Raw genomic sequence first — 14,324 nt, 5'->3', positions numbered from 1 at the left:
GCTCGGACTATGCAAAACAAGAATATCTTAGTAAAAAGACTGAGATTGGAAACATTGAGAAAAATCTCAAATATAACTTAAAAGTTTTCATGCTCTCATAAGGTGGTTTTTCAGACGTGTCATTATAGAAGTATATCTCAAAAGCGTAAGCGAAACATGTTTTCCATATTTACACTTTCAATGGGGTCATGTGATCAGTTTCTTTCCAGTAAAGAATGTGTGATATGTGTGGATGGAGGAGGAAAAATATAACCTGTTTTTTTGTCTCCCTTCTTCTCAAAGTGGGACGAGATTTTACAAGAAGGCTCACGAGCACAACAGCTGTCAGAGGAAACGACTGCAAACCGTACTTGTACTTTGAGGAATTTTGACCACTTTTATTGTGAAAAACTGTAATGAAAATGCAGCTACTGTGGTGTAAAACATTGTTGAAATGAGACATCTGATACAGTATCTGTGTGGCTTATTGAGGACACAAGTTAGGTGTTATTGTAAACATGAACATCTAAAGTTTGTGTTATGTAATCATTAGGTGCCTCATGATGCAGAAACACACACACACACACACACACACACACAGGGACGTCTCTAGTGGGGTTAAACAGCCTTTCTAAACTGGTTTGTAGCCCATTGGCTGCTCTAATGACAGCGTGCTGAACCCCTTGAGATAGGAGGTTTTGTCACACCTTCATGAATGAGAGCAGGCACGTGCCGTGAGTTCTAGGCTTAGGTAGGCAGTGGCAAATTGCAAGGGACAATATATATAAATATATATATATATATATATATATATATATATATATATATATATATATATATATATATATATATATATATATATATAATTTTTTTTTTTTTTTTTTTTTTAATGAAGTGATCATTTATAAAAGTTCCCTACTTAATCTAACAAAACGTCAGATTCTCACAATAATTTTACGTCACAACAACGAGTAGGATAAATAACATTATGGTTATATGCCTTTGTGAAAATATTTTTGTGTGCACCATCCCCGCTCTAAACTTATGGACATGCTCGTTCGCACAGCAGCGAGCACGCATGAGCTTGGACATAGTATGCACAGCCATTTGTGACTGGCATTATACCCATCCAGCAAACCAGCCTTTCCGCACCAAGTGCAGCAGCCAAAGGTTCGTATCATTGCTTGTAATATAACAGCACTTAAAACTATTATTCATGAAAAATTCCCAATTTCTTAGAACATTTCCTCTACACAGCCATCTAAAGGAAATCTAATTTAATCAACCTGGACACAGAATACAGAGCAGAAGTGCTCAATTTTCCGACATACAAGTTAGAAGTTGCCACATCCCTCAACTTCCCATAAATCATAAATAACGGAGAATCTTATGAACTTAATGCTCAGCAAATTCAACTGAGCCGCATGGACCGTCCACGTTTACGCAGCTGATGACAGCTCAGCCTGATTGTATCCCAAATGCAATAAGTAGAGAGACTGACAACGCGGAGCTGTCTGCGGTGCTGAAATGTCGGTATCTCCAGGGTCCACACCCCAGATAGACATTTAATGTAAAAATACCTGAGCGCAACACCAAAAACAAGAATACTCTACTGCACCCATGTGCAGCTCCTCGTGCCTTTGTTATGCAATTTACACGGTTATTAAGGTTTAAGAATTTAAAAAAAAATATTCATGTCAGTATTTTAGATCCATAAAACAAAACAACATGATGTTGGACCATAATCACCACATGGCTTAGACGTGAACACCGCCATAACAACAGAGAGGGAAGAGTTTAACCTTACTTTATTTGAAGATGAAGTCCATGCGCCTGTCCTTCTGGACAAAGTTGCTGATCACAGCGTTGTAAAACTCTTCTACGTTTGCCTTCAGTTTGATGAGCCTCTCCTTTTCACCTGATATCAACAGGACAGAGCGAGGAAGACTTTCTCGCTCTGTCCTGTTGTAGGTTTTGATCCGTTTTAAGGTTGAAAAAGACCTCTCCGCTGATGCTGTGGTGGCTGGAATGGTCAAAGCCAACTTCAAGAGTTTTGCAGCCTCTGGAACGGTGTGTTCTAGGTCGTGTTCAACCACGAAAGCAAGCAGTTCATGAGGTGACTTGTTTCTGGTCATCTGTGAGCTGTACAGGCCAATAAGGTCGGCCTATAGCCTCACAAAATCAAAATGCTTCCCATATTTAGCAAGGCCGTGCAGATTTGCATCATCAACTTTGGCTGACAATTCATCAAAATTTCGATGATTTATTAAAGTCAGAAAATCCAGCTCTCCCAAGTTTTTGAATCTGGCCTCCATGTGCAAGTTGATGTTATCCAGGATGTGGTAAAACAGCTGACGTGGCTCCATCCAGCCGCTGGCTGCGTGTCGCTGTGCACCAAGTTCAGCACTTTGCACCATCACCTTGGCCTGAAGAACACGGAACAATGCGTCTGTCTCTGTGAAAACCGCGCCGTACACCATGAGGAGGAAGCAGGTCGATGCTTTGGAGAGCCAGATGCTGAAACCAGAGGCCATAGTCAGAGCTGGTCCGTCCCAGTCATCAGGGTTTTCCTGAATGAGCCTGAACACCTCCAGAAGTTCTGCATAGTGGAACAAGACGGTCTGAATGAGCCTGGAGTTTGAGTTCCACCGGGTCACTGCTGCGCGTGGAATGCGTCTTCTGACCACTTCATCCGGCAGATTGCTACGTTTTGTGGATTTGCTGAAATAAGCAGCAAGGCCTTCCAGAGTCGTGAAAAAGACTTTACAGTCAGGGATCACCTGTGCAGACTGCGGGAGGACGAGGTTCAGTTTGTGCCCGTAACAGTGAGTAAACAATGCCTCGGGTACTTTTTCTCTGATCTTTGCCTGAACTCCGTTTAGCTGCGATGCCATAACTGATGCGCCACCATATGTCTGTGTGACCAGCTTGTGTGCACAGTCCAGCTTGTCCAGGACACCCATGATATAGTTGGCGATTGCTGCCGCTCTCCTGTCTTCACTGACATCATCAAAGCCCAGAAAAGCCTCCTTCACCTCACTGCCAGACACGTATCTTAAAATAATGGAGAGTTAGGCCTTATTTGTGATGTCTGTGGTTTCGTCTACCCCCACATCAACAAATGGTGCCACACCCACTTCTTCTGTTATGTTGTCCCTCAGAACATCTGCGATCGCCTCAATCAGGTTCTTCTGAATCCTGTTAGAAGTTCCAGAAAACACAGTGGATGAAGCCAAGTGGGCGGAGAGACTAGCATCCTTGCTAGCTAGCAGGTGCTGCAGCTCAATGTAATTTCCCCGGTTCGAGGAGTTTTCCATTTCATCGTTCCAACGGAAAGCCAGTTCTTGTTTTCCGAGGAAACACACAACATCTATGAAACTTTTGAGGATTTCTCTGTTCTTCCTCACGGTTTCATTATGCATACTAATGCCCAGCCGCCTTTGCTCATCCAAAGCCAGGTCAATTCTGCTGTGACCAAATGTTTTCAGAGCAATCTGGCTCTGAATGTGGACCACCGATTTTTCATGTTTGGCTATGGCACAGAGCAAGTTGTTTAAATCACAATATCCAGCATTAGTCCAGACATTGTCAGAGGTGCCGCCAAAAAGCAAACATGGAAAACAGCCGGTTCAACTTAGGACATCCACACAGCCAATCCTTCCTTTTGTACCATTCACTCTGAAAAGTACGGACAATTTTCTGACCCTTCCTTTGCTGAAGATCAGGTAGCTCAGGTGTTGGTCTCCGATCATTCAAAAGTTTACGTTTTTCCTCAAAAGAAAGATGTGAAAACTGTAAAAAGGCAGATCACTACGCTGCCTAATGTAAAAAGGCAGCGTAGTGATCTGCCTTTTTACGTACATAATCTTTATATTAGAAACTAACTGTGCATGCGCGAACACACCGCTGGGATAATATGGGAGGTAAAGGCAGAGAAGCGCTGTGCCTTCAATAGAAGGCATGGCCTGATCATATTAGCGTGCAATGATGAGTCACTTATGAAGCTTCATTTCATGGCCAGCAGGGGGCGCTGTTGAGGTTTTTATTTTTATTGAACTATGAGAAGCACTAAATGCCAGCACTTTCAAGCATTACAGGCATTAAGAAATTATAATTAGAAAACATACATTAAAGATCAGTAATTATAAAATAAAAGTTTTTTTTTTCTAATAAAATAAATCAAATCACGACAGTTAAATTATTTAATTTGATCCCTTTTGTCTTGGGTAGGCACTGCCTACCCTGCCTACCCTGACTGCACACCACTGAATGAGAGTCACATGACCGCATCAGCAATCAAAGGTGTTGATAAACACATGATGCAAGTGCCACATAAACACGCAATGCAACAGATTGCTGAAGTTAGTCTTCTTCTGTAACTGGAGAAAGTTTTACACTTTTACATTGTGTGTCATCACTCCTGTAGAAAAACCTGCATAACAAAGTTATCATGAATCCAAAGAGGGTAATAAACAGTAGTTCCCTGTAGCCCCATGCAACAGTCTCCTCTCATTCTGGTTTTTAATGCCAAACTTCTGTTTGGTTCACAAACTTCTCACTGAAGGAGTTTTATTTTTAGAACAAAAATAAACAAGAAACCTCCAAAACTATCATACCAACAAACACAGCAAAACTTAAAGAGAAATAACAGCTGGAACTGGTTCCAGTTGCAAGTTTTCTGTCATAACTGGTTCCAGGTGCACATTTTCTGTCTAAACTGGTTTCATTCAGTGGTGTACTTTATTGTATTATTGTATCATAAGGCACATTTTTACTGTACATCATCATCATGATTATTCTCCAGTGGAATATCATGGCACACAAAATAATAAGTTTTCTGTCATCACTGATTCCAGTCACTAGTTTTCTGTTGTAATTGGTTCCAGTTGCAAGTTCTCTGTTCTAACTGGTTCTAGTCACAAGTTTTTTTGTCGTAACTGATTCTAGTCGTTAGTTTTCTGTCAGAACTGGTTCGAGTCGTAAGTTTTCTGTTGAAAATGATTCCAGTCGCAAGTTTTCTGTTGTAACTTGTTCCAGTCCTTTTCTGTTAGAACTGGTTTCAGTCAGTGGTGTACCTTATTGTATTATTGTATCATAAGGCAAAATATTATTGTACATTATCATGATAATTCTCCTGTGGAATATCATGGCACACCGTATAATATAATATATAATATAATGCAATATAATGTAATGCAATGTAATGTAATGCAATGTAATGTAATGTAATGTAATATAATACGTCATTTTCCCCCCTCCCTGACATATCACGTGGTGCATCTGGTGGCCGTGCCTTTGCCCATGGGGCCGTCGGGCTCAGTCTGAAAGGGTTACATGGGCCCCGCCTCCTGTGGGCTCACCATCTGCAGGAGGAGCCATAGGGGTCGGGTGCAATGTGAGCTGGGCAGCAGCAAGAGGCGGGGACCTAGGTGGTCCGAACCCCAGCTGCAGAAACTGGCTCCAGGGACATGGAATGTCACTTTTCTGGTTGGGAAGGAGCCTGAGCTTGTACATGAGATTGAGCGGTTCCGGCTAGATATAGTTGGACTCACCTTGATGCATGCCCCTCAAGAGGGGCTGGACCTTACTCCAGTGGGGTTTGGACTCCGCCAAGACTGCCCTTTATCACCAACTCTGTTCATAACTTATATGGACAGAATTTCTAGGTGCAGCCGAGGGGTTGAGGGGATCTGGCTTGGTGGCCTCAGGATTGGGTCTCTGCTTTTTGCAGATGACGTGGTCCTGTTGGCTTCATCTGGTTGTGATCTTCAGCTCTCACTTGAGCGATTCGCGGCCGAGTGTGAAGCGGCTGGGATGAGAATCAGCACCTCCAAATCTGAGACCATGGTCCTCAGCCAGAATAGGGTGGATTGCCCTCTCCGGGTCGGGAGTCAGGTCCTGCCTCAACTGAAGGAGTTTAAATATCTTGGGGTCTTGTTCACGAGTGAGGGAAGGATGAAGCGTGAGATTGACAGACGGATCGGTGCAGCATCTGCAGTAATGCAGACTCTGCGTTGATCTGTCGTGGTGAAGAATGAGCTGAGCCAGACGGCGAAGCTCTTGATTTACCAGTTGATCTACGTTCCTACCCTCACCTATGGTCATGAGCTGTGGGTCGTGACCGAAAGAACAAGATCTCGTGTACAGGTGGCTTAATTGAGTTTCCTCCGCAGGGTGGCCGGGCTCTCCCTTAGAGATAGGGTGAGGAGCTCGGTTATCTGAGAGGGGCTCAGAGTAGAGCTGCTGCTCCTCCGCATCGAGAGGAACCAGTTGAGGTGGCTCGGGCATCTGGTCAGAATGCCTCCTGGACGCCTCCCTGGTGAGGTGTTCCGGGCATGTTCTTCTGGGAGGAGACACTGGGGAAGACCCAGGACACGCTGGAGGGATTACATCTCTCGGCTGGCCTGGGAACGCCTCGGGATCCCCCCCGCAGAGCTGGCAAATGTGGCTGGGGAGAGGGAAGTCTGGGCTTCCCTGCTTACGCTGCTGCCCCCGTGACCTGACCCCGGATAAGTGGCAGAAGATGGATGGATGGATGGATGGATAGATGGATGGATGGATAATTTATCTTCCAATATTTGCTTCAATGACTTTCCCATACCTTTGGTCTTTTTGCATAGCTCGGTCATTCATACATGAAAACAATAATTTTTACAGTCCTTGTTAAGGGAACCTTAAGTGATGATTGTGGAGACTGTTCTATGTTGATTCACTAAGATATAAGTGCTGCCTTTCAGACTGTTGACCACAACATCCTCTGAGATCATTCCAAAATCTGGGTTGGAATTCGCAATTCCACTCTTATTCCTTTCATATCACTCTTGTAGAAAAAACCTTCAGTCACTCTGAATAACTTTACCTCCACAGTGACTCAGTTCAGTTGTGGTGTACCACAGAGGTCAATCACTGGTCCCCTTCTGTTATCTATAGCCATTCTAACTCTCGAACTTAAAATTTAGGCCTTTCAAGTAAATGACCATATTTATGCTGATGACTGTGAGTTGTACCTTATGGAGCTTTTTGCCTGCTGCACTCAGACATACAACATCTTTGACACCTATAAATTGCTCCTTAAAATGCTCCTTTATCATGGGGCATCTAGTATTGGTTATAGTATTGGTTAGTATCGGTTGATCAAATTTCCTGTGGACACATCAGGACGGAGAAAAATCAGGCTAATGCCTGGAAGCCTTTCCTCATTAGCCATGCTTTTGTAATATTTGCAGAAAACAATGTCCTGAAGGCAGCATTGGTTACTTTAACTCCTCAAAATGGTCTTCGGTTTTAAATGAGCCTTGCTAAATCACACCCTGAACTTTGGACATGTTGCTGGTTAGAGTCTGCTCTTTGGTCTGGAGAAGATGGCCATATATGAAAGTACATAATGTAAATGTCAATTATTTAAATTAACTACCTAAGTATATGCAAAATTGTCATGGTTAGTGGAGATGTGGGGACCCAATTGAAGGAAAGAGAAGCAGGAGGCAGACCAGATGCATGAAACAAGATTTAATTCTAAAATAAACTTAATGGAAGACAGGACGGATAAATCACAGACAACTGCATACAAACAAAACGCATTGAACCAGTAAGTGAGAACAGAAACCAAAGGGTATAAACACAGGGAAAACAATGAGACACAGGTGTAATTGATAAGTTAAATGAGTCCAGGTGAACTAAATGAACAGGAATTAAGGCTTGACAGAAATCACAACTTAAAAAAATAAAGCAGGAAACAAGAACCAAAGACACACAAAGTCCAAACCAAGACACAATATATGTGCTTTCTTTTGCAAGGGACTCAACATGTGCCTTGATGCCAAAAAAAAAAAAACCACTCCCTTGACACAATGAAGGAGCAGCTGGTAATATTTACAGTAATCTGCTCAGAAACTCTGTTCTCATGAACCTTTACAGTCTTGAACGCTGTGTTTTGGCATCCTGTGTAGTTTTGTGCTTAGTGACGCCAGGTTACGTCTCAAAATGTCCACACTGCAGCTGAAGTGTTTCATAAGATAAATAAAAACAAATAAATAAATAAGTAAAAAAAGTATATGCAAAGAATTTTTCCATGAAGTTGAAGGAGCTGAAGTCATTAACAGCTTGCAAACTGGAAGCATCATCAGTCACGGTGGAATAAAACCACTAAAGACAAAAACAATCTTGTTTTTCCATCTGATACAAAAGTTATCTAGAATATCTGTGTGGATGTTTGTGTGCGTCTTAAAGAGCACACAAGGTGTGAGATTCAGAATCACCAGACACCAGAGTCTGTTGAAAACAGTAAACTGTTACTGAACTTCAGAGGAGTCTCGTGGGCTTCCAACAGCCTTTCTGTGAACTGGTTTGTAGCTCATCGGCTGCTCTAACAGCAGTGTTCTGAACCCCTGGGAGAGGAGGGTTAGTCACACCTTCAGAATGAGTGTCACGCAATGGCATCGGTAAGCAGACGTGTTAATAAACACATGATGCAACTGCCACGCACAAAACAATGCAACAGATTACTGAAGATTTTCCTCTCTTTCACTTCAAGTCATAAACTTCGGACTTTCTGTGTGGCATAAATCATCTACAGAAACTCTGTGGTTCCTATCAGCAGAAAACACTGAAAACTGTTCCCATCATACCCACAAACAGCAGAACAAGTTGTTGAAAACAAGTTGTTTTTTCACTATAAGTTTGTGGTTGTAAATAAAAGTTTGTCACCCTGCAAAACATGCAAGTCCATTTGCAGAAAAGATTTTGAAGGCAGAGGAAGTGAGATTTCAAGGAGATATTTTCCAACACCAGAAGGCAAACGCCAGGTAGAGAGCAAAACCACAGAACTGCTACTTCCACAGGGTGGCAGTAATGAGCAAAACTCACTCCTCACCCCTCCCATCCCCTAAACACAACAGAACCACTTTCATCGTCACCATTCACAACACTAACTGAGGAACTGTGATGGCCTCGAGTTTTTCAACTCCAAGTGAACCGGTAAATAACTGTTTACACAACAACATATTCAATGATCATAATTTAAGATGTTGTTTTGCAAAGTAGTACCTTAAAAAATTGCAATGTAGCATGAGCAACATCCGCTACCTCATCAGGAGCATGCCCGGGCATTGTAGGGAGGTCATACAGGCCCACGGAGGCCACACACACAGAGCCTCATTTTGACTTGTTTAAAGGATATTTCATCAAAGTTGGATCAGCCTGTAGTGTGTTTTTCCCCTTTAATTTTGAGTATAACTCCAAATCCAGACCTCCATGGGTTGATACATTTGGTTTTCATTGACAATTTTTGTGTGATTGTAACACAATCATTTGATAAAAATAAAAATGAAAATGTTACTCATAAAGTAATAATAAGGAACTATTAATTCATTTTCTGAACCGCTTAATCCAATTCAGGGTCGTGGGGAAGCTGGGCCTTGGGCGACAGGCAGGGTACACCCTGGACAGCTCACCAGTCCATCGCAGGGCCACACAGAGACGAACAACCACTCATGCTCACACTCACTCCTATGGGCAATTTAGAGTAACCAATTAACCTAACATGCATGTCTTTGGATGGTGGGAGGAAGCCAGAGTACCTGGAGAGAACCCTCACATACACGGAGAGAACATGCAAACTCCACACAGAAAAGCCACTGAATGAACCCCTCCCCAGCCAAGGATCAAACCAGTGACCCTCTTGCTGTGAGACCACAGTGCTAACCACTGTGCCACCGTGCAGCCCATGGAAATAAATTGAATAAAACCTTTAGTAGATCCAGCGGATAATTTTAAACCAAGTTATCATGACCTAATCCACTCACATAGTTGTCGCACCTCTCCCCCGTGAGCAGTTTCTATTGTTTATGGTTATAATTGTTGAGTACATTTATGATTGTGGAATAAAAACTTTTTCAGCCTGTTTGTTCGTGCTCTGATTCCATTCCAGTCTGACTCCTTACCCCCCCGGCTTTTACCTAAGTCCACAGTCCTGTCCTGACGCTGTATAGTGTAGCCTGCTAACTCGATGGCTTAAACGGGAATAGATTGGTGAAGCCAAGACTCTGTGATTAACAGTACGCAGCTGTCTCTCACCATTTTGTTGGTAGTCATCAACAGTCTCAGATTGTCCATGTTATTTGCGAGAGATCGGCCATTCGTGACAAACAGGCTTGGAAGCGGTGGTCTGAAAGGCTGCCTTCTTAGCTTAGCTAACGTACCGGCCCTCCAGCTCCGTTTCTGTTTTCTGTCTCTGTGCCACCTCTGCCTGCTCACTGCTGGACTGATCATCCATGGCGAGCCGGGGTTCCTCATTACATCCACCGGGATCTTATGCAAGTGAATAAACTCGGCTGTAATGCTGCTTCCGTAGCAAACTCCAATCTTTAGGAGGTCACTTTGGCTGTAGATGTAGATGTTCTTCCTATAACAATAATAAACAAACAATAACAAAAACAAGTATACCCGACCAAACAAGCACTGAGCCGCTCCTACAGCAAGCGCCGCCGTATTGCCGTCTTACTGCCTTCTGATTGTCTGAACTAGTTTCGCATTCAACATAAAGCATTTTACACTTTCTTTGGTCACTCAGAAAAAATACATAGTGTAGCTTTAACCCAAATTACACCTGTGCAAAACACGAGCTCTAGCTTAGCAGTTCACTTAGCCTGGTATCTCCGTTCACACAGCTTCTCATGGCATAACACCAACTCTACTAACAACAGGTTTTGGCCATTTCTTATTTTTTCAAGAAATGGCCAAGAAATGAGGGTGTCGTTTCCCTGTGGTCGTTGCCTCACAGGGAAAGTCTCACCGTCATTTGCAGTTGTAATGTCAACTTTGCACTCACCACTACCAGGCCTTTCAAGGTCAGAATCAGGGCCTTGGAATTGCCCTGACTCGTCCACTTCGCTCTGTGGTGGCAAATTCTTTTCCTGACAGTGGAGACTTGGTTGAGGCTGGTAGGACTGTGCCAAGGGGTTGAGTGAAGTTTGCCTCTGCTGTCTCCCCAGAGCAGGCCTGAGGTACTACTGGTTGGTGCCGCTGTAGCTGTCATCCGATAGGTCACCGTTGCTGTTCTCTGGTTGCTGCTGCTGCTGTTGTTGACATAGAGGTTGGGACTTTGTCGTTGTGACAATTGAAGAGTCTTTTTGGGGCTGAACAGTCTGTGACTTTTCAAGTGTTAAGAAGTCACATGGTGCATAAGACACCAAGCACCCTCTGCTGGTAACACCTATATTAGCGCTATTTCATAGCGAAAGAGACCTCAACCTTAACTTGATCAATAAAAATGAATGACAGGGCGACTATTTCCATGTATCTATCAATGACAAATGAATTTGTTGTCAGCACATGCAACTATGGAAAGAAAAAAGTATTTAATAAAAATATTTTATCCATTCAGATCTACGTGTTACTTTAGTGTTCCCTTTATTTTTCTCAGCAGTGTTTAAAGTACAGACCTTTCTTTGCATACTGTTTAGCATAGTAATTGCACTGCATTGTAATGACCACACTGCATATAATAGTGCAAGTTAGCAGATGTACCAAAAACTATCTATATTCAGTTCAGAATGAAATGAAAATATGAAAAACCAAACAAAAAGATGTAATTTCTGCCATAAGTAGGTTTGAGGGTCAAGACTTGCAGTATGACAAAGCCAAGACATTCACATGAAGCCTTATTTTACGCGGTTCATTGAAGGTGTGACGTCACGTGTCATTTCGAGAAGTCAGTTGAACAAACAAAACTAAACTCTGGATTTACCAGGCGAAGGAAAAATGACATACACTCTGGACAGTTGTCTGTTGAACACATGTGACCAAAGCAAAAATGTTTGGTCAGAACAAGGCACTATATTTATTCAAAAAACATGTAATCAAACTCATCAAAATGATCTGGATGTGCTTTGCAGTTACAGAACTTTCAATCATTGAGCGGATCATAAATTTTTCTGTGTCAGTGTATCTTGAGTCAAATGTGAGTCTTTCTGACAACTACAGTTTGGTGCAAATTGTCTAATGCAGGAGCACAATAATCCCAAACACAGTAAAAATAATCTTCAGAGGGATTGTAAAAGCAAATGAAACTGTTTCCACCATGAGCTCTGACTCAGGATGGGACGCTTTGGTGTGTTTCAGTACAATAAATGTGGATCTAAGGATTCGGTAAACTGATTAACTGACAGTGTAAACATGATATTTGTATTTAAAGCCAGATTTTTGCCAAGAAAATTTCTTGCCGGCATGCAATAAGAGGACCCCAAAGAAGTAGGATGGTTTCAATTGGATATTTATGCTCTCTTTCCAGTTTTTGCTCATGGACACAAAGACACACACATGCAAATAATATGTACCATCTTGTATAAAACCAGACCCCTGGAAACAGGACATATGTTTATTGTAGTGGTTCCAGTCCAAGTCCAGGCTTCAGCCCAGGTGATTTGCTGTGATGGGATCTTAAAAACTGGACATTAAGAGATGTTGCAAAACTGTGCAGGAAAGTGGCCCAGAATTTCCAATCAGTCATGTAGGAGATGATTTAATTTAAAGACAAACAAGAGTGGCCAGGAAAAGAGAAGAACAGAACTTTATGATCACTGTAGTAAAACTATACAGTGATCATATCTCGGCTGGCCTGAGAACACCTCGGGATCCCCCCCGCAGAGTTGGCAAATGTGTCTGGGGAGAGGGAAGTGAGAGGGAAGTGAGCAGCTTTCAGGTTGGTGGGTGTTCATTTGGAGTCCAGATCCCAAAGAAAGTCTGACTATTATAGCTTTAAGTCAAGTCAAGTTTAAGACAACAAAAACTTTTTCAGAGGGCGGTAGGAGGGTTAAAAGTGTTTTACAGGGAGTAGTGGAGGCAAGAGTAAGGTCAGTCAGAAGAAATAAATCAGCTTTAGACAGAGTTCAGACCAGAGAGCAGTTGGAGATGGAGCTCCAGGACGGAGCTGAACTCTGCTTTCCAAAGCTGCTCAACAGCTCCTGCAGGAAGCCGACGCTTCCCTGGTCCATGGCTGCGCTCCTCCACGTCACACTGTCCTTCATCTCTCTCATCACTGCAGCCCTCAACCTGCTCGTCATCATCTCAGTCTCCCACTTCAGGCACGGATCACTTTCTTACCACAACAATCTGTTTTTGTTGTTATAAATGTAAAGTTATTATTACATGATCTGACTTTGTAACACACACTAATTAATGCTTTTCTGTTTACTTCCAGGCAACTTCACACACCTACTAACATTCTCCTCCACTCGCTGGCTGTTGCAGACTTTCTTGTAGGTGTTGTGTTGATTCCTGCAGAAATCTTTAGTCACACATCTTGCTGGATGTTTGGGGATATCATGTGTGCCCTGTATTTTTATCTGACCTGTCAAACTGTCTCTGTTTCAGCCGGAAGTGTTGTTCTCATATCAGTTGACCGCTATGTGGCTATTTGTCACCCTCTGCATTACCCCACCAGAATCACTGTGTCAAGAGTTAAGCGCTGTGTTTATCTGTGTTGGCTATGGTTTGCTTTCTACAGCATTTTCTATGTAAAAGATGAGCTGATTCGACCTGGCAGGAATAACTCCTGCTTTGGAGAGTGCAGACTTGTCATTAACTACATCACAGGCACTGTTGATCTCTTTTTAAGCTTCATATTTCCAGTCACTGTCATCATAGTTCTGTATATGAGAGTGTTTGTGGTTGCTGTGTCTCAAGCTCGTACAATGCGCTCTAACATCACTGTCACAGTCCACCGTGCGGTGACTTTATCAAGGACATCTGAACTGAAAGCAGCCAGGACTCTTGGTATTGTAGTTATTGCATATTTATCATGTCTTTGCCCATATTACTGTTGCTCTCTCGTTGAAGGTAATGTGACATGTGCAATGTTTGCAACGGTTTTATTTTATTTTAACTCCTGTCTAAATCCACTCATCTATGCTGTGTTTTACCCCTGGTTCAGAAAAGCTATGAAACTTATTGTCACTCTGCAGATCCTGCAGCCTGGATCCCGTGAGACCAACATACTATAGATATGTTGTGGAGCTGTCTTCTTAGGATGCCTAAGAGATACAGAAAATAGCCTTTATGTTTCATTTGAAATGTAATAAGCTAACAATTAAGTGATGTTTCTGTCACTTTAATCTAACATTACATTGCAATTTAACAGCTTATAATAATGTAAGCTTTGTACTTAATTTCCAATGTAATAAGCTAATAATTGATACTTGTTCATTGTAACATTAAAGCTGATTGTAATATTTTTATGTGTGACAGAAACGGAAGCTAAAACAAACTTAAGTGTAACCAGCATTCCTTGCTGAACTGCAATAATAACAATTTAAAAGCTAATAAAATGAAGCATTTGTTTCCTTTCA

The 14,324-nt window shown here is 42.3% G+C and overlaps 1 protein-coding gene across 1 annotated transcript; it reads left to right on the top strand.

Annotated features, from left to right (window-relative positions):
* Positions 1-12,888: 12,888 nt before the first annotated feature.
* On the top strand, positions 12,889-13,979 carry LOC306766531 (trace amine-associated receptor 13c-like; the record flags this gene model as incomplete). The annotated part of the gene is made up of 2 exons (XM_079254311.1): positions 12,889-13,061; positions 13,178-13,979. 2 exons carry the CDS (start codon positions 12,889-12,891, stop codon positions 13,977-13,979), a joined length of 975 nt encoding a protein of 324 aa, XP_079110437.1.
* Positions 13,980-14,324: the final 345 nt, after the last annotated feature.

Source organism: Telmatherina bonti (assembly GCF_933228915.1).
Source record: "Telmatherina bonti genome assembly, chromosome: 15".
NCBI lineage: Eukaryota > Metazoa > Chordata > Actinopteri > Atheriniformes > Telmatherinidae > Telmatherina > Telmatherina bonti.
The sequence above is the reverse complement of the archived record's forward strand: the minus strand, read 5'-3'. Positions and strand labels throughout refer to the sequence as shown.